Raw genomic sequence first — 24706 nt, forward strand, 5'->3', positions numbered from 1 at the left:
TGCTAAAAATACTTAGATTTCTTAATTTCCAGTTAGTAACTATTTTCATGCACAGACCAGCAGATGGTATAAACTTTCTATCAATGGAAGATGCATTTTATCAGATTTATCACACGTTCTACTAAGTAGAGCTGTATTTTTTCATTTTTATTTTATTTTATTTTATGTGTACGAGTGTTTTACCTGCATGTGTATATATGCAGGCATGTGTGCCTATTGTCCATGGAAGTCAGAGAGCGTTTCTGATGCCCTGGGACTGGAGTTACAGGTGGCTGTGAGGCACTTGTGGTTCTGGAATGGATCCTGGGTGGTCCATGAGAATAGTGAGTACTCTTAACCACTGAGCCATCTCCAGCCCTAGTTCTGCATTTTAAACTTACTTTGTTTAATTTAGCTTCCATATGAATTTAGCTTAAAACTTGGGGCTTATTTTAATCCAGGTATGACTTGTTCGTACCTAACAAATACCTGTAAGTATTTATTAGAAATGCTTCTGAGTGGTTGATACACCGATGAGAAATCAAGTTCTTGTTAGAGTGAGACTGCGGGAAAGATAAAAGAGAGAGCACTGTAACTGTCAGAATCTCTTGACTAATAACACATCCACAAGGTGTGGTTTTGTTTTGTTTTAATTTCGTGTACAAGTGTCTGCCTGCGTGTATCTCTGTGCACCACATGCGTGCCTGGTGTACAGGGAGACCAGAAGAGGACATTGCATCCCTTGGAACTGGAGTTACAGACAGTTCTGAGTTGCATGTGGGTACGGGGAATTGAACTTGGGTCCTGGAATAGTAGCCAGTGTTTAGCCATCTCTCTAGCCCCAGTGGTTTTAATGAGAGCAGTTTGCTACATAATCTTACCTCCCTTGATAATTTGACTGAGTCAAACACAGGTTCCTTTATTTATCTTAGTTGCTAGTATTACCTAGCACAAAGCACCCCATAAATATATCAACATCATAGATATGTGTAACGGGCTAGAGAGATGGCTCACTGGTAAAGAGCTCTTTTAGAGGATCTGGGTTCAAATCCCAGAACCCATACATATGGCAACTCTCAACTGTCCATAACTTCAGTCCCTGAAGATCCAACACCCTCTTCTGGCCTCTTCCGGCACCAGACATAACACGTTGTACACACACTTATATGTAGGCAGAACACCTATCCACATGAGTTAATCAATTAAAGAAAATTTGACAGACAGTGTGGTACACATGTTTAATCCCAGCCCTTGGGAGACAGAGGCAGAGGCAGGTAGATATCTATTATTTCCAGGCCAGCCTGGTCTACAGATCAAGTTTCAGGGTTACACAGAGAAACCCTGTCTCAGGGATGGGGGTGAGGATAGGGGCTTGTTTCTGTTCCTTAATGTTCTTCACAAAAGAAGAAATTTGCAGTTCAAGATTCATTGGACTTAGCTGGGCATTGGTGGCGCACACCTTTAATCCCAGCACTCGGGAGGCAGAGGCAGTCGGATCTCTGTGAGTTCGAAGCCAGCCTGGTCTCCAGAACAAGTTCCCAGACAGGCTCCAAAGCTACACAAAGAAACCCTGTCTCAAAAAAACAAACAAAAAAAAAAAGATTGGACTTAGGAAAGTTGCCTACTGTGTATTTGATTGATAAGGTGTTATAGAGCCTTATATGAATTTATATTGTTGCCAGAGTAACTTTTCTTAAGTCAGATGCTTTATGAATATTTAGAAATTAAATGTAATTGGTAAAAAAAATGGTTATTGACCAACTGCCTATGTTTGCATTATCTGACCCAAGTTTAAGATTTAGAAACATGTTTAATATCAAATCAATCTCTCTTTTCTCTCCCCTCTCTGACTATGCTGGCCTCAAAACTTATATATTAGCTGAGGATGGCTTTGAGTGGCATGTGCCACTAATATTGGCCTAGATATTATATTTACTTATCTTGATTATAATGGATTTATCTCTATTTAACCAAATACAGGATCTGCTTAGAATTAAATGAGTGTATCTTGTGTAAAGGAGGGAGAAATTATCACAATACATAGAAATTTATTAAATTGACTATAACTTAGGGAATCTTGGGATAATTATTTAAATTACATGTAACTTTGTGATTCATACTTTTTTCATTTAACTGTTATCTTAAAGGATGACTTGCAAAGGCTCTTGAGGTTGCTAAGAGACCAAGATCCCCTCTCAGAGGAACAGATGCAAGGACTATGCATTGAGTTAAATGACTTCATTGTTGCTTTAGCAGAAGTTCAGCCTTCTGCTAAAAGAGAAGGCTTTGTAACTGTCCCTAATGTGACATGGGCCGATATTGGTGCCCTAGAAGATATTAGAGAAGAGCTCATAATGGCAATATTGGTAAGTATATCATCTGTCAGTGTCATTGACATTGGTCATGAGTTAAGAGCTTTAAAAAAAAAAAACCCTGTATGCATGTCAACCAGATTGTACTTTTTAAAACAATTTTGACTTACTATTTTATATGTATGAGTGTTTTGCTAGGTGTATATGTGTCCATGTTCATGCCTAGTTCTGGCGGAGTTCAGAAGGTATCAGAGCCCCCGGAACTAGAGTTGTAGATTGTTGAGAACAACCTTTTGTGGGTGCTGGGTTCTCTACAAGAGCAGTAAGTGCTCCTACCCACTGAACCATCTCTATTGCCCCCAAATCCATTTCTTTAGAACATAGCTCTACTGAGATACGATCAAATATTATAATAGGAAATTCAGCCTCAGTTGTTACCAACAAAGATGTCATTCTCTTGATGTCATGCTCACTATTTTGGTTATGTTTGGCTACTGTATAGTGAGTTCAAGAAAAACAAATTCAGGTTTGTTCAAGACTAATTTGTGTGAAAATCATGTTCTTATCTAGGATCAAGGCAGTTTTGACAGCCATGAAATTATGGACTGATTTTAGTTTACATTTACTTTCCTGGTAATTGACCATTTTAATTGAATTATGATCCATTTAAGAGGTTTGGACTACCAAAAGTGAAAGCGCACTAGACTTGCAGAGAACAGGTGTGTGTGACATGTGACTGTGTGCAAGGTCTGCTATGTCCTGATTTCCTGGAGAAATTTCTTAAACTTGATTTAATAATATATTAAAACAGTTTATCTTAGCCTAGGGTAACAGCTCAGTGGGTAAAGCATGTGCCATGCAAAGGTAAGGGCCTAAGTTTGTATCCACAGAAGCCATGTTATAGTGACTGTCTATAATAACTACAACACTCAAGAGGGAGACTAGAAGGGCCAACCTGCATGGTATACACAGTAGGAAAAAAGAGACAGTGACCCAAGGTGAAAGGCAGGGACACACACCAGAGATTGTTCTTTGATCTACATACATTGGCACAGATGGTAAAATGATAAAAACTAATGATATTTTTATCTTTTTACCTAATACGTTCTTACAATTTGCATGTATGTATAAATTCCTTAAGAATAGTGACTTTGGCTTAATATAATAGTACACACCTTTAATCCCTGTTCTAATAAGACAGAAGTGGACGGGTCTTTGAGCTTGAGACCAGCTTGGTCTACATATCAAGATACAGGGTAACCAGGACTACATAGTGTGACCTTGTTTCAAGAAAGAAAAAAAAAAGAGAGCCTTTCCTATTTGTCACCTTGTCACCATAAGGGTCAGCCAGTCAGTCCTATTTTCAGGCCTCATGATCAGGCTTGAGTTTAAGAGATGAGATACATTTGAACATTCAGTGTGAAGTAGACACCTATCATGGATCACTGTTGGCATTGTTTCTTCTAGGCACCAGTACGCAACCCAGACCAGTTCAGAACTCTTGGTTTGGTGACTCCTGCTGGCATCCTACTAGCCGGTCCTCCTGGTTGTGGGAAAACTCTGCTAGCAAAGGTATGGTACAAGTTCAACTGCATGCGTTGTGTTTCTTGTTTTCAGTAGGATAATAAAGACTTAAATAATATCATGAAATAAATCCTTTGTATACTTTGTTTGAAATCTACCAGTTTGAAATCAACCAGTTTGAAAACTGGTTGTTGTTGTTTTTCCAATAAAATTTTCTATTGTTTGTCCTTCTTTAGAACAAAATGGTTTTAATTGGTTGTGCCACCCTCATTTCTGGGAAAGAAGTTATGAAACATTTCGTGAACTCACCAGTCATTTTTGTCAGGGCCCATTCTATTGTCCAAGTATTATTACATAACTTTAGTTTGTGACTGATCTTATTTCTTGCTTTTGTTTAATTTTTTTTTTAATTTCTTTATCTTTATTTTATGTGAATTGGCATTTTGACCATGGCTGCCGGGTCCCCGGAACTGGAATCACAGACAGTTTTGAGCTGCCATGTGGGTGCTGGGGATTAACCCTGGATCCGCGGAAAGAGCTATCAGTGCTCTTAACCACTAAGCCATCTCTCCAGCCCCGCTTTTGTTTAATTATTATAACTTGAGTATTTTCACTATGTTCTTTACAGTATTAAAACAAACCTTTCTGCAATAGAAAATAAATTACCAGAAGGGGGAAAATGTTTATAATCCTACAACCGCTGTTTCATTTTGTAGTCGGTTCCAGGTATTTTTCTTTTATACATATCAAGATATAATAAATGCAAGACAATTTGTTTATGAGCTTTTGTTGATGTTATCAAATGTCTAAACAACTTAAAGGTGAGGCCACATATTTCAGTCCATGGTTTCTGAGATTTAGTCCAGTATCTGGTGGCTCCATGTTTCTGTGCCTTTGGCGAGAGAGAACATCATGGCAGAAGGGTAACAAAGGAAAGCTGCTTCCCTCATGGCAGCTAGGAGCAGAGAGAGGAAGACTAGGAAGAGACTGGGAACAAGATAAATCTTTCCAGAATGTGCCCCTGGTGGCTTACATTCTCAAGCATTCCACTGTCTCTCAGATTTCTTTTTCTTTTAATATCATCTGCATTGTATGTGTGCCTGGGGCCCAGAGTGCTGTAAAGCATGTGCACGCCACGCACATGCATATGTAGACATAAGTACACATAAGGAAATTTAAAAGGTTTTTAATGCCTGTATAGTATTTTGCTATAGAGATGTTTTGTAGTTGGTGATTATGGATATGGTTACACATGCCAGGAATCCCAGTACTTGGGGACTAGAGGCATGGGATCAGGAGTTTAAGGTTATCTTCTGCCGCACAGTGAGTTTGAGGCCAGCAAAGGCCTCATGAGACCTTGACTCAAAAATCCCATTACATTACATACTCTTGTGTTCACTGGTAATTCTATTAGAATGTAGTCCTAAATCATTTTTCAGTGAATAGAACGCATGTTTTAAAGTATATCAAGGTGGCTTTCTAAAGGTTTCATCTTACAGCTGAAATTTGCAGTGGCCATTTAAAATAGCTGACCTGGAACTCATTGTATAGACCAGACTGGCTTCCAACTCACAGAGGTCTGGCCTGCCTCTCTGCCTCCTGATTCCTGGGATTAATGGTGTGTGCATGCTGCCACATCTGGCTTAAAGGTTCTTTCAGTATTTGACAATTCAATAAGTACAAAAGGGTTTTTTTCCTATTTGTCTTATTTGTATCTTTTTTTGTTTCTTCTGGCTAGGCTGTGGCAAATGAGTCTGGACTAAATTTTATATCCGTAAAAGGCCCTGAATTATTAAATATGGTAAGTTGTGTGGCAGCAGCCATTATTTTAATTTAGATAAACCTTGGTAAGTTGGACCTTGGCGCTAGGCTCTCTGAATAGTTGTGCCATTTTGACAACGTCTCTGTTGTAGAGATGGAAGATTGAGGTTGCTGTAACATGGGGTTTGTAAATGCTTTCTTGAATACGTTGTTTACTTATGAACTTGAGTTTCTGCACCTTTAAAAATGGAAATGATTATTAGGTATTAACATTGAAATATATTTGTGCTATTTATCAGACACTTCAAATACTTTTATTCTTGAACATCCTTGTAAATTATGAGTTGTTTTTCTCTGTGTACAGATACCATGTGTATGGAGGCCACAGGTCTACCTTGGGTGGAGCTGTCCACCTTGTGTTTTAAGGCAAGGTCTCTTAGTGGACCTGGGGCTTATGAGACTATACTACTAGCCTGTGAACCCCAGGAATGTGTACCTTTCTTATTTAGTTGGTTAATTCTTTTTAAATTTCTAGGGAAGGATATAATATAAATGAGCCTTGAAGGAAGCAGATTGGTAGACAATGAAGTTGGGACAGGTTGTAGCTAAATACTGAAGAGCCTTCACACCAAGCTAGAATTTAGATGCTATGTTTAAAGCAAAAGTAAAATGCTTTGAAGACAAGATTTTAAATTAGCATGAAAAAGTTGAGGACTATAAGAAGTTGTGGAGTGTACACACCGAACGGATCATTGTCACCCAGTTTGGAGGAGGAACAATACATTTGAAGCTTTCTGCAGACCCTCCTTAACCATGTCCTCAGTCTCTTCCTTAAAATGTGCTTCAGTCTCGGCTTCGGTGTTTGTTCTAGTCAGATGCCTGGAGTCCTTTTCTGCCAGCATAGCAGCAGTGAGAGGACTAAAGATGCTCTTGGTCATTGGTAGCTTTTGCTACCACAGCTGTCAGGTGGTAACTCTAGCGCCACACTTCTTATGCAGGCCTCAGGTACCAGGACCCTCAGCCCTGCAGGTGGAACATAAAGAAAGCTGCTGTGTGTGCTTAGGAAGCTGGGATTCCTTAGCCCTTTGCAGTAGCCAGTGTTTGCTGTGGCAGCTGCCACTGTGGACAGGTAGTCCTCTTCTGCACATGTCAGAGCAGCAGTCTGTTTGTCTGGGTTTGCTGCCTGGCATACTTAGATTCACATCTGTCACTTAATGAAATTTAAATCTATCCTTTTGGAACTTTAGGCTAATTTTTCCCTAACTTGAATTCATTTTCCTGGGCCATTTTGGTTTGCTATACCCAACATTCTATTGCCAATGTGGTAGTTGCTTTCTTCCATTCCTGTCTTGACATTTTATCTCCCTAGCCATTTAAAAATTTAAAAATATCTGCTCTGGGGTCAGCAAAATGACTCAGCAGGTAAAATCAACTAAGGTTAACCCCAAAGATCTGAGTTCAGTTCCTAGAACCCATATGATGGAAGGAGAGAAGGAATTTCCACAAGTTGTCAGACTTGCATATGCATGCTGTGGCATGCTGCCTCCCTTACCATACAGAAAATAAATAAGTGAGAAAATGAAATATCTACAGAATTGTAGAGTGAGTTTGTGTTGTATGTATTGGGGTGGTGCACAGGTGTGTGGGTACACAGATGTATAGTGATCGTCTCGCCAGCAAGAATGACACAGGACACTCAGATCCTTCTGCAGTAAAGCTTTAATGCATCTTGAGAGGGAGAGCATAAGCTTACAGAGCGGAGACCCCGAACTCCCAAAAACCCATCCCTTATATAGGCTGGCAACCGCCGCCGCCTCCGACGCGTCGCCCCCTGACTGGCTGTAGCTCATCGGACCATATGACGCCACGGGAGAGGCAGAGACCAAGGGATGGAAAGTTACCCAGCGCCTGCGCACTAACTTGTTTACCATTCGGTGCCTGCCAGATGCAGGCGCCATCTTGTAATGGAGAATGCAGGGACGGCTCCCTACAGTATAGGTGTGTGGAGAGGCCAGAAATATACCTTGGATGTTGTTCTTCAGGTTCTGTCTACCTTGTTTTATTGAGACAGGGTTTCTGAGTGGACTGGAACTTGCCAGTTGGTCCAGATTGGCTGAACAGCAAACCCCAAGGATTCTCCTGTGTTGGGATTATGTAAATTCTAGCCACCACGCTGATCTTTTCATGTGGGTCCTCAGATCCTCACACTTGCACAGCAAGCTTTGTGTCTCCCCAACCCAGACCTGCTCTTACTTTGTGTTCGTTATGAAGACTCCTTTTCTTTTTTACAATGATGTATGGGTCTTGTGCATGCTGGCAAATGCGGTACTACTTGAGCTATACTCTTAGCTCTCTCAGAAAAGTTCTTATGTCTGGTAAACAGCAAATCCTTTTCCTTATATGTGAATTGTCTTATTACTCAGTGCTACTTATGGATTGCTATGTTTCCTTGACTGAACTTAATGTTTCTATTTAAATTTAGATTTTAACGTGGACTAAGCCATTGTGAATTTATGAGATGCCAAGTGCATTCACTCTGACTCCACTGTTGCTATATAAAACTTTTTCTTATTTTAGTAAGAATATTTGTTTATATATGGGAGTAGACATTGATTTGATTTGTGTGTTTTCAAAATACTGTTGGATAAGTAACAATTACTCCTGTATATTTTACTGTATAAGAAATAGGAAATTGGTTTTAGACTGCAATAGAATTATGGGATTTCTTTTTTAACTAGAGATTTTATATATAAAGTTGTAATTGGCTGTCCGTTTTGTTTGTTTGGTTTGTTGTGTTTTTTGAGACAGGGTTTCTCTCTGTTTAGTAGCACTGACTATCCTGGAACTCACTTTGTAGACTATGCTGATCTTGAAGTCACAGAGATCCACCTGCCTCTGCCTCCTGAGTGCTGGCCTTAAAGGTGTGGGCCACCACTGCCCCACAGCTGTCTTTAAGGGAAGGCTTTGCTGTGTAGTCCAGGCTGATTTGAAACTGATGGTCCCCCTGTCTCACTCTCCGAAATACTGAGATTAGAGGGGTATGCCAGCATATACAGGACAACTGCCTGTTTTTATAAAATATCAAAAGGATTTAATACTAGCAATTGCATATGGTTTAATCTAGTACTTTTTAGAACTCTTGACATGTATATGGCTTCAAGTACTTTTTAAAATACTTTTTAAATTAAAATATAGTCACATTTGATCCCTTCCCTTTCTTCTATCCAACCACTCCTGTGTGCCTCTCCCTCTGCTCTTTCTCTTAAATTCATAGCCTCTTTTTCTTTAATTGTTGTTTAATATTCCTAAATGTATAAATACATAAGGTCTACATGACAGAAAGCTACTATTGCTGTCATTTGATACTCAGCCCACTATTAAACCGTCTCTCAATTTTTTATCTACTTTGTGTTCGTGTTTAGTATGTTGGAGAAAGTGAACGTGCTGTGCGACAGGTTTTTCAACGGGCCAAGAACTCAGCACCCTGTGTGATATTTTTTGATGAAGTAGATGCTTTATGTCCTCGGAGATCAGACCGAGAAGTAAGTATCGAAGGGTTTTTATATAAAAATTCATATAAGTCACATTTGTGGAAATTCCTTTCAGCTGATTACTCTTCTGACAAGTTGCTGGTGATAGCATTGCATGCTCCATGTGTCAGTATTTTCCCTGTGGTATACTATTCCACAATCTAGCCACAGCAGGATATACTTGACAATGTCTTGCTTCCAGCAATTTCTTCTAGGGGTCTCCTTTACAAACAGAACTTTCTCAGACATTTGTATCTGCTATGTTTGTGCACATATACAAATAATGTGGGCTAGAATTTGGGAAGTATGAATCATGGCTGAAGATGTATATATATTAGACTTAGATATTGATTGAATAGAGTAAGTACTATGGCATATTTCAGAGAATCTGTCAATTATATAATAACCAAGAACAATGTGTTAAATTGACCATTTTCTACACCTTTTCAACCTAAGAGTAGGCTGAACCCCCCTCCCTTTTTTTTGGTCAGTTTTATTAACAAAACATATTTTGTGTATATGGTCTTCATTTCTGGAAAGATTGACCATTTTCAGTAAATTTGTCTTTTGTCATCAGTAACTTACTTGATAATATCAGATACACTTGAACTTTCTTACTCCTGAAATGTTTCTCTCTTTTTTTTAATAATTTATTTAACTTCATTTTATGTGCATTGGTGTGAAGGTATGAGATCTCATGGAACTGGAGTTGTAGACAGTTGTGAGCTGTCATGTGGGTGCTGGGAATTGAACTCGGGTCCTCTGGAAAAGCAGTCAGTGCTGAGCCTTCTGTCCAGCCCCCCTGAATTGTTACTTGATTAGAGCTCTTTATATGGAGTGAAAATTGGTCCCTTTTCTATCTAGTTCAGCCTAACATCTGTTCTCTGGTCTTATTACTTATCCTTTTTTTGTTATAGAGTGTAATAATTTTAGCTTATTATTACAGTCTATCAGCCTTTATTGATTCTGTAGTTTTTCTCTTGGTTAAGGAGGATAATTTTTAATTTTGTTTTAGAATGGATGTGTACATGTATGTGATGCATGTATGTGATGTTTGCTGCTTGTGTCCAGGTGTGCATTCACAGAGACCAGAGGAGGGTGTCAGGTGTCCCGCTCCACCACTCTGACTTACTCCCTTTGAGACATGGTCCCTTACTGCTCCTGGAGCTAGGTTGGTGGTTAGCAAGCCCCAGTGAGCTCCTAACCTGCGTCCTCTACCAGGCCTCCACACTCTGCTTTTTATGTGGGTTCTGGGATCCGAATTCAGGTTCTCAAATGTGTGTGGCAAATGAGTCATCTCGACAGCCTCACAGTCTCTCTCCCCACCCTCCTCTCTCTTCTTCTTTTCAATACAGGGTTTCTTTGTGTAGCCCTGGCTGTCCCGTAACTGACTGTGTGTAGCAAGTCTCTCTTTGTATTGCAAACTCCCGAATAATGACATGGAGACTAATTCATTAATTATGAAAGCTTGACCTTAGCTTAGACTTGGCCCACTAGCTCTTATAACTTGAATTAACCCTTTATTTTACTCTACATTCTGTCTCGTGGCTCATTGCCTCATCTCTCTGTACTGCCCATGCTGCTTCCTCTGTATCTGGCTGGAACCCTGCCTGTTTTCTTCTCTGCGTCCTCTCTGTCCCCAGAAGCCCTGCCTAACCTCTTCCTGCCTAGCCATTGGCCGTCCAGCTCTTTATTAAACCAATCACAGTGACACATCTTCACACAGTGTAAAGGGGTATTCTACAACATCTTTGTATATCAGGCTGGCCTCAAACTCACAGAGATACATCTTCCTCGGCCTCTCGAGTGTTAGGATTAAAGGCGTGAACCCACCACCACCTGGCTAAAATCTAGTAATTCTTGATGTTATTGAGTCTAGATTATGAGTCTATTAATGTCTTAATTATTAGTACAGTATCACCAGAAAGTAATATGTCTCCACAAATGCATCCTTCTAAAAGAATCAGTGGGTTTAAGCTCATTGCTGTGTCTATACGTAAATTTATGTTGAAGAAAGGCAATTAATAATAAAAGATCTATAGCATTACTTTCTCATTTCCTTCATTGTTTATGTATTGTTGGCATGTTTCCACATCTCTGGAACCCTATACTTCTATTTCTAGATTTAGGTGACCCTCTGCCTTAGCCTCTGAGTCCCTGGGACTTCTGGGTTCTTGCTACTGTTCAGTCACTGTGTCTTTCTTCAGCAGAAGCTCTCATTCAAGTTAGTCAATGAAAATGGAGGAAGGAGGCTGCTTTCTTTATGTTGAAGGTGATGGAACCAGACTTTTGTTTTTTGTTTTTTGTAGACAGGTGCTAGTGTCCGTGTGGTGAATCAGCTGCTGACGGAGATGGATGGGTTGGAAACACGTCAGCAAGTTTTTATTTTGGCTGCCACTAATAGGCCAGGTAAGAAAGAAGAACATTACACAACTGAGTTCATAAAGTGAAATATAGCTTAGAGAGCTCTTGTGAATGTTGCAGTAAAAAACATTGGGGCTGGAGAGGTGGCTCCACAGTTTAGAACACTCACCCACAGGGCAGCACACAGCTGTGTGTAACTCCGTTCCCAGGGGCTCTACTGCAAGCATGTGATACACAGACATATTTGCAGGCAAAACACTATACAGATAAGATCTTAATTAATTAATAAATAAATAATTAATAAATCTCTTTAAATGTAAAGAAAAACATTATTTTCTGCTTCTCCTGAAATTGTTTTTTTCTCTATTGAATTTTGTGCTGGTTGTTTTTGTTGTCTCTCCTTGACACAATCTAGAGTCACCTGGGAAGAGGGAACTTCATTTGACTAATTAGTTGCTCAGATGAGATTAGTCCTTGGCCATCTCTGTAAGAGATTATGTTGCGTATTAATTGACATGAGTGGCAACCTCCCTAGGCAGGTGGATAAAGGCTGCAGAAGAAAGCTAGCCCTAGAGAGACAGATGATTCAGAGGTTAAAGGCACTTGAGCTCTTGCTGAAGACTTGGGTTTAGTTCCCTGCACCTGCTCACAACCAGTTCTGGGGGATCCTGTGCTCTTTCTTGGTCTCTGGGCACCAGAGACACACAGTGCACATCTGTACATGTAGGCAAACCCCTGAGGAAACATGTAAAAATAAATAAATCTTTAGAGCAAGGGAAGGTTGATTGAGTATGAGCCAGTAAGCAAGCAAGCCCTTAGCAGTATTAACTGTAAATCCAATAAATATTTTCCCCTTAGTAGCTTTTGGTCATTTTTTAGTCTTGATGCTTATCACAGTGATAGAAGGTAAACTAGAACAATTCTAATTAATAAAGTTGTCCATGTCAGCAAATACTTCCACTATATTTTTTTGTTTCTGGTTTGTTAATTTGTTTTTTGAGACAGAATATTGCTATGTAGGTTGGCCTTGAGCCATCTGTCTTCCTACCTTGGTTTCCTGAGTGCTGAGATTATAGGCCTGGACCACCATGCCTGGCATAGTGCACACTCTTAACCCTAAAGTCGTCTCAGAATCGGTGTGCTGAAGGCATGCCTCATTATTGGCTTGCACCTATGATTTAAAAATGGTTTTCAAGCTTAAGCATTCTGTTAGATTTAAAAAAAAAAGTCTAAAAACTTCCAAGGTGCCTTTCTGTTTTACTGTAATTTCTGTTCATATTTTTAACCCTTTGCCCTCCCTGCAATCCAGACTTTCATAGATGGTCAGTCTCCTGTGATGTTTTGATAACTGTCTGCTAGCCAGGACACTGTCGAATTCTCTAGAGCTAGAGGTACTGGGCACTTGTAAGCCACCTGCCATTGCTATTGGGATCCAAACTCAGGTGCTGATCGAAGAGCATCTGGTGCTGTTAACCATTGAGTCATCTCCCCGGCCCCATCCTGTGTGTGAGCAGATTTTGGTTTTGGTTTGTTTTCTTTTTTTGAGATGGGGTCTCACAGAATAGCCCTGGAAGGCCCTGCCTCAGCCTCTGTAAGTACTGTGATGACAGATACAGACTCTTTACTTGGCCCTTTGAATGGATTTCTCAGTTGTCTAAGTGACGTAAAGTTTTCATTTGGATTAAGTTACTATAGAAACCCAACCTATGATGTACCCACCATTTCATTTTATAATGAAAAATGTAAAGTTATGGTTTATAGTTTCACTTTGTTAAAAAATAAAATGTGATCATGACAGACCTGGGCTTGAGTACTCGTTGTAGGACACCCCTTGGGGGAGGGGGTGGGAAGACACAACACCAACTACTCAGGCACTGGGAATCAGGGAGTAGCCAAGCGTGCTGCAGACTCGTTTATTAAGGAAGTTAGAGCTGCCTTTATACCTCCTCCCAAGGTCCCATTGGCTCAGGGGGCTGACTCTGTTACATTGTCCTTTCCTCATTGGTGTCTCTGGGCATAGAGGCAGGCTTGGCTCAGAGAGGAAGTGCCTGCCTCAAATGCTCATGTAGGCTGGCCTGCTTAGGTAGGCTGGCCGCAGTTTCTCCTACAACATGGTACCTAGTATAGAATTTCACTAACTGGGAGCTTTCCTTAAACTTCAGGGGCCAGAATTTTTATTGGGACTTCATTATGGACACTGTCTTAGTGTTCTATTGCTTTGAAGAGTCATTATGACTATGGCAAGGCTTACCAAAGAAAGGGTTGCTGATAGTTTCAGAGGTCCATTGTCATCACAGGCAGACATGGTGTTGAAGAGGTAGCTGAAAGTTCTCCATCAGGATCCACAGCTAGGAGGAAGAGAGAGACTCTGGGCTGGGCTTTTTGAAATCTCACAGCCCACCCCACTTCCTTCAACAAGACCACACCCACTTCAGCAATAGTGCCACTCCCTAAGCATTCAAACCACCACAGAGACAGAGTGGTGTCTTTTTTCCCCAGAATTCAGAGAGGGTGTGGCTCAAAATTTGAACACTGATTTCATTCCTGGTCGGTGTTATGACTGATCCTCATCCTAACAGTATCTAGAGACTCATCATTAGTATAGCAAAGACACTTGTCACAGGAGCAAAGCCTATGTATATTCTTTGTGATGGTTTTGCCTTGTTTTGTTGTTTGAGACAGTCTTTTTATGTAGCCTGCCCTGGCCTCCTAAGTGACGACAGGGTGGCAGTTGTGTACCACCATTTCCAGTGTGTGTGTGTGTGTGTGTGTGTGTGTGTGTGTGTGTGTGTGTGTGTAGTAATACCATATATTACTACATCTTAGTGACTGTCAGGTGACAATACCTTCTTGGCAGGGTTGTCTTATAGTCTGAGTGGTGTTGATAATGTTAACAGGACATGAGCAATTACAATACTAGTATTGGGAATTGTAGGGTTTCTGTTGCTGTGAAGAGACAACTCCTTTGAAGGAAAATGTAATTGGGGCTGGCTTACAGCTTCAGAATTTAGTCCATTATCATCAGGGTACTAGTCATGGCAGCACGTGGGCAGACACGCTGCTGGAGAAGGAGCTGAGAGTCCTACATCTAGATCTGCAGATAGCACAGGGAGAGAGTGTGCTGCACTGGCTGTGACTGGGGTGTATAGGAGACCTCAAAGCCCGCCCCAGAGTGACGTCACACTTTTTATAATAAGGTCACACCTATTCACTCCAAAGAGGCCACAACTTTCGGTCACCTAGTCTATGGGGGCCATACCTATTCAAACCACCACAAGAATAATTATTGGTCATAAGATTTATAGAGTCTTTCAAGACAAAACCTTGAAAGTCCTTTAGATTTAAATATGATCCTACATTACCTTTCTTGAGCATATATATTTTTTTCCCAACAGATTGTCTGCCAGGCTTCTGTAGCAGCATCTTCTGTCCTTACTGGGCTATATGCCATTGTTCATATTTATGTGCTGAAAGCAATTTTGGCTTTTATTTATTTCAGTAGACTAGAGAATAATAGGCCAATCGGTATAGATGGATTTTTCTTTTTGGGTCACCAGCTCACAAAAAAATGATAGAGGCATAATTGTTAATTATGAAACATTATAAATTTATAAATTATAAAATTTTAAAAAATTATAAATTTATTAAGACAGGGTTTCTCTATGTAAGAGCTCTGGCAGTCCTGGAACTCACTACATAGACCAGGCTGACCTCAAACTCACAGAGATCCAAGTACCTCTGCCTTCCAGGTGCTGGCTGGGATTAAAGGCATGCCTCACTGCTCCCCACTAAGTGCCCACATTTTTGTGTTTTTTATGTGGGTTAAGTTTTTGCCTGCATGTATGCATGTCCACTGTGAAATTTAAATGACAGCAGATTTATATCAAAAAATAATAAAGGCTAGCAAGAAGTGTTATAATACTTTTCAAGAGGTGAAAAAACTGTCAATTCAGAGCTTTGTATCCAACAAACATGTATTTCAGAATACATTCTTAGGTAAAGAACTAAGAAAATCTGCCATGAGCCAAGATACTCCAGAAGAATAGCTAAAGGAAGGACTGGGGGTGTAATTTGCTTAGTAATAGAGCTTAGCGTGCAAGCCCTTAGCTTGCCCTGTACTGGGGAAAAACTTAATAGTTAAAAGAATGAAATGTAAGTGAATGCAGTAGAGTTTTCCTTGTGTGGTTTTTTTTGGCAGGGGGTGGGGGGGTATTTAGATTTGCTTGCATAAACACTGGTCTTAACCATTGATACTTCTTACACTCCCTGTCTTGGTGTGTTGAAAAAGTTTTGTTTACAAATGGGTTCTTGGTGGGGAAGTCAGGAAATTTTATAGTAAGCCTCAGGGTTGTGGCAGTATGAAGCTCAGCACTGTGCCATAGCTACTAAGAGCCAGGAACAGAAAGAAACATAAGATAGTTGGATTATTTGGTAAGTAGTAGTCTTTGATTGTGGGGGGTATGAAATCTGTGTGTGGGTGTGGGTGTACACGAATGGGTGTGGACAACATAGGGTGTCTTCCTCAGTGTTCACCTTGTTTTTTGAGATAGGATTTCTCACCAAACCAGGAACTCGATATGGCTTGATTGGCTAACCAGCAAGCACCAGGATCCTCTTATCTCTCCCTTCCCAGTGCTGATGTTAACGGCAGTGCTGCCATCCTTTGATTTTTATGTGAGTTCTGGGGATTTGAACTTAGGTTCTAATTCTTGCATTGTAAACTCTTAACCAATTAAGCACTGTCCCAGTCCCAGAGCGTTTGACTTTTAACAATACCCAATTGCCCACATTTTTCAGCTTTCAGCTTTTTTTCAAAAGGAACTCTGGCTTTCACTAACTACATAAAAAAAAAAAAAAAAAAAAAACAACTGTCGTATTTAATTTATTTCTCCTTTTGTCTCTTCTCCAGATATCATTGACCCTGCCATTCTGCGCCCAGGCCGCCTGGACAAAACACTCTTTGTAGGTTTGCCACCCCCAGCAGACCGTGTTGCCATATTAAAGACTATCACAAAAGTGAGTAAACGAAATTATTTTTTGTTATGTTTATATCACTTAAAATGTATTTGGTTTATGTATATGAATGTCTGCATGAATTTATGTGCACTACATGTAAGCAGTTGCCCAGTAATGTCAGAAGGAGGAATCAAATTTTTGGGACTGGGGTGAACCATCTCTCTAGCCCTGCCCATATCACTTTTAAAGTTATACCAGATAGTAATTTAGGGTTGGCTGATGACTCTGTATAGCTTAACTGTTTAACAGGCCTCCATCTCCCAAAGTGGGCTGGCTTTGATCACTAAATACATTGTCCATTCTCATTTTTCCTACTCAAAATGAAGGTAAACTAAATGAAGGATTAGAGTTAATGTTCAACCAGCCTTAGCAGATATTATTGCAATCATGTTCCCCGTGTCTTTAAATCTTTGATCATCAGTTCCTGTCTGAATGGAGTAAGAAATAAAGCAAGTAAATACAGGTCCATCGGAAACATTCAGTGTCGAGGTTGGGTTTTGGGTGAGGGATTAAAAAGCAACATCTTAATGCCAGGCAGTGGTGTCACACGCCTGCAATCCTAGCACTCGGGAGGCAGAGGCAGGTGGATCTCTGTGAGTTCAAGGCCAGCCTGGTCTACAAAGGTACACAGAGAAACCCTGTCTCGGGGGGGGGGGGGGGGGGTAAGGCAACGTCTTGGGTACTGTGTAGAGCAGGCTCCTTTCATTCTCAACAAGTTGGTTTCAGTGTTATTCTCCTTCTAGTCGGTCTCATAACATAAATTCCTTACGGCTTCTGACATGCCAGTCTGCCTCTTATCCTAACTCTCCGGACTGAACTCTGTGGCTCGCGCTCTGCGTTGATTTTGGAGTTGGTTCTAATCCCTTAGTCATAGGCCTTTCTTCTTCATAAGAACCAGTGACGTGGATGCATGTGAATCATGAATGCCTCAAACAAAGCTCACATTTCTCTCTTCTCAGAATGGCACCAAGCCGCCGCTGGGTGAAGATGTAAATTTGGAAGCAATTGCCAATGACCTTCGTTGTAATTGCTATACGTGAGTATTGAAGTCTCTGGTCTCTTCACCCTCTGGAGTATAGCTTCTTCATCAACAGGAGAGAAAAAGATGCCCATTTCTCAGGTTGTTGGAAAAGCTAATGAGGTTTTCTGTGTAACACCTTACCTAATGCCTGGTGGTTCTTGCTGCCTCCTCAGAGGACAGCTTGCTTGCCCATTTGGATGTTGAATTCCTGACGTAGACGATGCTATTGGCACTCAAGCTTGCCTGACCACTTGGTCGCCCTTCACTATTAGTTCTACTTGCAGCATATGTAAAGCCTTGCTCCTCGCTGGAGGTTAATCTGCCAGGCTGTGCTCCCTGCTCACATGTACATTGAGCCTGCAACAGCAGCCTGATGACTGATACTTCTGCCTTCAGCTTTTGTGTATTCTTGTTATGGATTAGCTGAGACCCTCCCTCCAGCCACTCTGTTATTTTAAAGCCCTGTTGTTTGTCCCTAACACCTTTGGTAGTTGATATTTGCCTCTAGAGCACGGCCAGCTAACACTGGACTTGCCACCAGTAGTAAGGTAAGTGAGTCAGTATTTCATTGTTGAGGGCTTCAGGGCTGTTGCTCAGCAGAGCAAACTTACTTCCAAGGGTTTCTGTGTGGCTTTGGAGTTCTAGAACTCGCTCTGTAGACCAGGCTGGCCTCAAACTCAGAGATCCGCCTGTCTCTGCCTCCCGAGTGCCGGGATTAAAGACGTGCGCCACCACCGCCACTATCACCACTAGGGTCAAGAGTTGGTCTTGAATGGTAACATAGACACTTGATTATTGAATACCTGGAAATGAGGTTTTAGTTCTAAAATTCATATCCTTTCTTAAAAATTCTTTGTGGATTGTGTTAAAGCTAAGTATAGGAAGTCCCAGTCAAACACTGGTGCTTCACTGACTTCTTAGGACTATGCTGACCCAGCCTGTTATTGCCTTGAATATTTATTACTTGTAATAATTGCACAATGAAACTTTGGGGGGCGTGTCTTGTGTCTGTTCACTCAGCTTTGTATATGTGTGTGCAAGCACACTCGTGCACTTATGTCCACGTTCATCCAGGTGTGTGCAGGTGCCTGTGGAGATCAGAGTACAAACTACTTTAGGTACTTAGGTGTTGTTCCTCAGAAGCCACCTTGTATTTTGAGACAGGATGGGTTTTGGTTTTGGTCTTGTTATTGTTTTAAATCCTAGAGCTCATGCCTATTAGACTAGGCTGAGTCACCAGTGAACTCCAGGGAGCTGCCTGGGCTTTGACTGGGCTTCTTTTTCTTTTCTTTTTCCTTTCCTTTCTTATTCTTTTTTTTTTTTTTTAAATGTAGTTTCCAGGAATTGAATTCCTGTCATTGTACCCTAGCCTCTGGGTGGATATTTTATATCTACATTAGTATCTACGGCTAATAGGAAGGACATTTTTAGTTTTCATTGTATCATGCCTTCCACAAATCCTTCTGTTCTGGAGGTTAAAAGCTCTCTCCTACTGATCCCAGTCAGCTTGCCCCACCTTCATTCATTGCCCTTTCGTCATTAAGTATATTATAATTGAACGTCTCTCTTGGCTTTTAGAATTCCTAAGAATACATAAGAGCACTTCGTTTTTTACAGGGGAGCAGACCTCTCTGCTTTGGTACGAGAAGCTTCTCTCTGTGCCCTGAGACAAGAAATGACAGGACAGAAGACCACAGTTGGAGCAGGTATGAGGCCCTCTGGGATCTCTCCACTCTAGTGTACCATTCTGGATATTATAAGCCCTGCTGCCCTTTAAAGAGATTGTTTTCTAGCATTTTTAAGACAATGTGTAATAAAGGTGACTGTTTTGATGAGACCTTTAGAAACTGTTGTGGAATATTATGTAAATTCTTGTTGACACAATATTCGTTAGTATCTTTGTTTTTGGTGTTTGGTTTTTGGTTTTTTGAGACAGGGTTTCTCTGTGGCATTGGAGGCTGTCCTGGAACTAGCTCTTGTAGACCAGGCTGGTCTCGAACTTACAGAGATCCACCTGCCTCTGCCTCCTGGGATTAAAGGCGTGCGCCACCACCGCCCGGCTTCGTTAGTATCTTTGTAATAAGCAGCATTGTATTTTGTCAGTATACACAGTAACTAGATAGAAACAGATGTGTTTCTTCACTGCCATTATCATGAGTTTGCTACTTAACAATTTGGAAAATCATAATTCTTTTGCTAAAAATAAAATCCACTTACCTGTTGAAATTCAACCTAAATTGGAAAGATTAAGAAACATAATTTTCCATATATCAAGATTTTCCTTTCAAATATAAAATCAGATGGCAACTTTTGTCACTCGGTGATGGAGATTTTTCTTAGCATGTGCAAGGCTCAGGATTCTTTCCCCAACATTACAAAAGCCAGAAAGTCCAAAGACAAAACCCATGTATTCCTTTATGGAAGCGTGTTTGTTGTTTACTTCACATGCAGTAGTATTTTTGGTGTTACTTTTAGGGTATGTGTGTCCAGAAAAGATTCACTTTTGGCTGTATTCTAGCTATGCCAAGTACAGAAGTAGCCCTTACTGTGTCTGCGGAGCTTTGTGCTGTACAGGATGTAGTCTCACTGGACCTTCAAGTGTGTGCTGGTCCCCATTACAACCCTGTCCAATCCAGTTTAGTGACATGCATTTGTATCCTCCACGTTTGTGTCTTTGAGAGCTTGTAGCCTTTGTTACTCAGTAGAGTGAGTTTGTATTCCAGAGCACACTTGATAGCAATACAGGTTCCTGGTTATTTCTAGTTCGCTTGGCTATCGCTTCTTATACTCTCTTATTATTCGACCTGTGTGAGCAGCATACACAGCTTAGCTTCAGCTATTTTTCTTCCATCCCAACATTCCTGAGAGACAGAATGACTCCCAACAGTCCTGTTTCCCCAAATGAATAAATGGAGAGACTCTCAGTAAGGCAAGGCTGGAGACAGGTGTGTTAAATGCACTTGGATAGGTTCCATCTGATCACCCATATCAATTTTCCTGTCTTTCAAGTTCCCGGACTATACTGAGGTGTGTGTTTATGCATTTCCTCCACAGGTGAGCTCAAAGTCAGCCATAAGCATTTTGAAGAAGCTTTCAGAAAAGTAAAACCGTCTATATCAGCAAAGGTGAGAAACATTCCTCAGTGTCTGGAAATTACATCCATGGATAGGAACTCAGAAATGTTATTAGTTTATTTTATTTATTTTTTTATTGAGGGATACTATCTTTATATATCCTAAGCTAGCCTGAAACTCGGGAGCCTCTTGCTTCTGCCTTCCAAGTGACAGGATTACAGACATGTGCCTCTTCACTGGCACACATAGTAATAATAGGTCAAAACTTTGGGTGTTCATATCATGAAATGGTATAGCTACTTGGAAGACCACAAACCATCTCCAAATTTATTACTGAATAGAAAACATAGGAATTGTGTCTGTAATATGCTATGTATGTGAATGTGTCTGTGCTATTTCTGTTAAAGGGTGAAATAACTAATTGTAGTTTGCTTGCATTCCAGAAGGAAAATGTATATGGAAACATTGTTTATAGGAAGGAGAGGGAGAGAGAAATTCTTTTTCCCTCTCTGAAAGTTTCTTTTTTTGTTGTTGTTGTTGTTGTTGTTGTTGTTGTTGTTTTCCAAGACAGGGTTTCTCTGTGGCTTTGGAGGCTGTCCTGGAACTAGCTCTTGTAGACCAGGCTGGCCTCGAACTCACAGAGATCCGCCTGCCTCTGCCTCCCGAGTGCTGGGATTAAAGGCGTGCGCCACCACCACCCGGCTCTAAAGTTTTATATATTTTGTCTTTCACATTTATTTTGTGTGTGTGCATCTGCCAATATACTCATGCCTGCCACGTGGGGCCTAGGGACTATACTCAGGTCACCAGGCTTGGCAGCAACTGCCGTCATCCATTGAATCATCTTCTTGGCCTAAGTATTATGTATTTTTAACACTTAATGACCATTTTACCTATCCAAAGAAAATTTTAATTCAGTTAGCTTGCTTTGTTTATTCAGGGTTTTGATGTTGTTTGTTTAGGTTTTGTGTGTGTGTGTGTCTTTTGATTTTCTTGTTTGTTTGTTTTGTTATTTGAGACAGCCCAGGCTGATCTTGAACTTTCTGTCTAGCTGAGGATAGCTTTGAATTTCTGAATCTCCCGTCTCTACCTCACAGTGATGACAGTATAGACAGATGCCATGGTGTATACCAGGCATTCAATATGCCAAACCAGCTACATTCTCAGTCTGTCTTTGTCTTTTGAGACGGGGTTTCACTCCAGGCTGTCTTGAATTCATGATGATCCTCTGTCGAGACTCCCTGAGTGTTGAGATTGTAAGGCATGAGCCATCACACCTAGCTAGCATGATTGGCTTTTTAAAATAGATTTCTCTTTTATTTTTTACATTTATGGGGTTGGGGGGGGGGGACGTAGCTGAACCACAGCATGAAGCAAAAATGAGAGTATGACTTAAAAGTTCTCTCTTCCTTTCATGTGGAGTCTAAGGATTGAACTCAGGTTGTTGGAGCTGGTGGTAAATGCTTTCATCGTCTCAACCATCTTGCTGGCTCTAGGATAGATTCTAAATAGCTGGAAATAAATAAACCAGAACACATTTTAAGTTTTTCTCTGGGATAAATAGTGGGAGCAGCATTGTCATCTAACACTGAAAGTCAATATGGCAACAGTGAGCTTCCACTCCATACCTGCCGGATTGACAGAACTTTGAAAGATTGGCCACAGCGAGGGAGGCGAGGGCGTGAGATTCAAGAAGTCCCGTATATTGTACTGGAAGCAGTGGCGCAGTCACATTGGGAGCAATTCTGGCAGTTTTTTGGGATGTTAAGACACTTTAGAACCCCCTACTTTTGTTTTCTGTTTCCATCTGGATTCAGGATGGTTTACAGATGCAGACATCTCTTGACCTGGTTTGCAAACTTCCCTGGACATGGATGGAAACCATGGTGTATCTCTAGAGATGCAGGAAGGAGCAAGGCAGAGTTGCTGGGACCAGCTGCCAGGGCCACTGTGACTAAGGGCCATAGACAGGCATCTTAACAGTAGAGATTGTATTTCCTCACTGTTCTGGACCAGACTTTGTTAGAGTTCTAAGGTTTCTGTCCCCACAGCCTTCACATGTCCTTCCGTTTGTGCATTCTGTTGGGACTGAGGCCACCTTCACTGTTTTATTTTAACCTTGTCACCTTTGTGGAAGCCCTGTATAACCACACTTTGAGGTCCTAGGAGTTAGGGCTTCAGTATAGGAGCTTGCCAGTTACAACTCCCATCCCATAACTTAGTGATGAGCACTATGTGGTATTTTCTATCCTAGGATCAAATGATGTATGAGGCTCTGCAGCGCTCCCTCAGTCAGTGACGCCTGCAGTGCCTGGCAGGGAGGTGTCTTCCACATGGAGCCCACCAAGAATCACACTTGCTCTGAAGGACTTACTTTCAGCCGGATGCAGATGACCTCATTGTAAGCATTTTATTTTCAAATTATTGAGGCCCAACTGGAGAAGATGATGTCTCCTATCTGGCCAGCTTTGTAGGAAAACTCCGTATCTCCTCTTTAAGGAATAGAAGAGGAAGAAAAAAAGGACTGATAAAGCAAAGCCTTATTCAAATAAAATTTTATTTTGAACTGTCTTGATCATACATACAGTTACAAAAAACTGTTTCCCTGAGAAGTGGTCACCTTTAATCACAGCACTCAGGAGGGAGAGGCAGGTGGATCTCTGTCAGTTCGAGGCCAGCCTGGTCTCCAAAGCTACACAGAGAAACCCTGTCTTGAAAAAACCAAAAAAGAAGAAGAAGAAGAAGAAGAAGAAGAATGACATTGATGGGGCTGGAGTTAGCAATTAAGACTACACACTGCTCTTTCAGAGGACCAGGTTTGATTTCCAGCTCCCACATAGGCAGCTCTCAACTGCCTGAACTTCCGGCTCCAGGGGATCCTGGAGGACCTGTGGCTTCTATAGGCACCTGCTTTCACATGCATGTTCACTCCCACCCCACACACATACATACTTTGTAAAAAATAAAATGTATTTTTATAAAAACAGTGAAATTGATAATGGGTTGGCAAGATGGTCCGGCAGGTAAAGGTACTTGCTACCAAGCCCCACAACCTTATTTTGAAACTGGAGACCCATATGGTGGAAAGAACTAACTCCTAAGAGTTATACTTTGGTCTCTGTATGTATGTCTCTCTCTCTCTCTCTCTCTCTCTCTCTCTCTCTCTCTCTCTCTCTCTCACACACACACACACACACACACACACACACATAAATAATAAATTGGAGAGAATATGACTGAAGTAAAATGAAGGTTACAAAGGTCAACAAGATTCCCTATTCTTGAGGACTTAAGAGAAGTTTATAGGTACTAAAGAAAATGACCCTGTCAATGAAGGACATAAAGGAGAACAGTATTGGATTCCTGAAGACCAACAGGCTAGGAAAACAAACCAGGATCAGTGGAGGCAGATGGCTGAGGAGGTCAAGAAATTAGAAGTAAGCGCCAGAAAGCCTTAAATAGTAGATCTGAGCAGTTGAGTCTGGTGCTATACTTGCTACACGCCAAATGAAAACACCACCTGGCATATCAGAGATCTTCCTGACAACTGAATGGTGGGGCTAAGTACATTCTATTTCTGGTACTCTGAACATAAAATATAGATTGTATAAGAGGTGACGGTCATGGTACAAGTTGGACAGCAGTCAGTTCCTGGGCAGAAAATAGATTCCAACATTTCTGCAAATGATAACTTTGAACATGTTCTGGAATTGCTTGACACTCTTGTGTGCTCTTATGTGGTGTTCTCAACTCAATAGGATGTGTTGACATCCTATCTTTTTACATTCTACATTTTATAAAAATAAAGATTGGGGAAAAAATGAAGATTGAGATTTTGCTAATACTAACAGCCTAGCCTCTAGTCTGGTTATCTAACGTTTCTCTGGTGAAAAAGATCTGTCCTGTTTGGAAACATCTGGAATTTCATGTACTGTCCCCTCATTGTCAAAGAGTTAGCTATCTTAAATACATCTTATAGCCAAGTGTGGTAGCATATGCCTTTAATCTCAGCACTTGGCATGTAGATGGATGGATCTCTCTGTTCCAAACAAGCAGAGGCTGTCATGAGACTGTCTTAAAACAAACAGTACATTTTGTGTCAGACACTGCTGACATGATGAAGGC

The 24706-nt window shown here is 40.9% G+C and overlaps 1 protein-coding gene across 5 annotated transcripts in view; it reads left to right on the top strand.

Moving 5' to 3' along the window:
- Positions 1 to 24406, top strand: part of Nvl (nuclear VCP like) — a 48358-nt gene extending 23952 nt beyond the window's left edge. For all 5 annotated transcript variants that reach the window (XM_027418813.2, XM_035445939.1, XM_027418814.2 and 2 more), the window contains 10 exons: positions 2127 to 2345; positions 3759 to 3863; positions 5554 to 5616; positions 8999 to 9118; positions 11416 to 11515; positions 16380 to 16486; positions 17446 to 17522; positions 19125 to 19213; positions 20562 to 20632; positions 22836 to 24406. In XM_027418813.2, coding sequence (XP_027274614.1) covers positions 2127 to 2345; positions 3759 to 3863; positions 5554 to 5616; positions 8999 to 9118; positions 11416 to 11515; positions 16380 to 16486; positions 17446 to 17522; positions 19125 to 19213; positions 20562 to 20632; positions 22836 to 22880 — 996 coding nt within the window. In that variant the 3' untranslated portion in view covers positions 22881 to 24406. The remainder of the gene's footprint in view (positions 1 to 2126; positions 2346 to 3758; positions 3864 to 5553; positions 5617 to 8998; positions 9119 to 11415; positions 11516 to 16379; positions 16487 to 17445; positions 17523 to 19124; positions 19214 to 20561; positions 20633 to 22835) is intronic.
- Positions 24407 to 24706: the final 300 nt, after the last annotated feature.

The sequence above is a fragment of the Cricetulus griseus genome, chromosome 5 (assembly GCF_003668045.3).
Source record: "Cricetulus griseus strain 17A/GY chromosome 5, alternate assembly CriGri-PICRH-1.0, whole genome shotgun sequence".
Taxonomy (NCBI): Eukaryota; Metazoa; Chordata; class Mammalia; order Rodentia; family Cricetidae; genus Cricetulus; species Cricetulus griseus.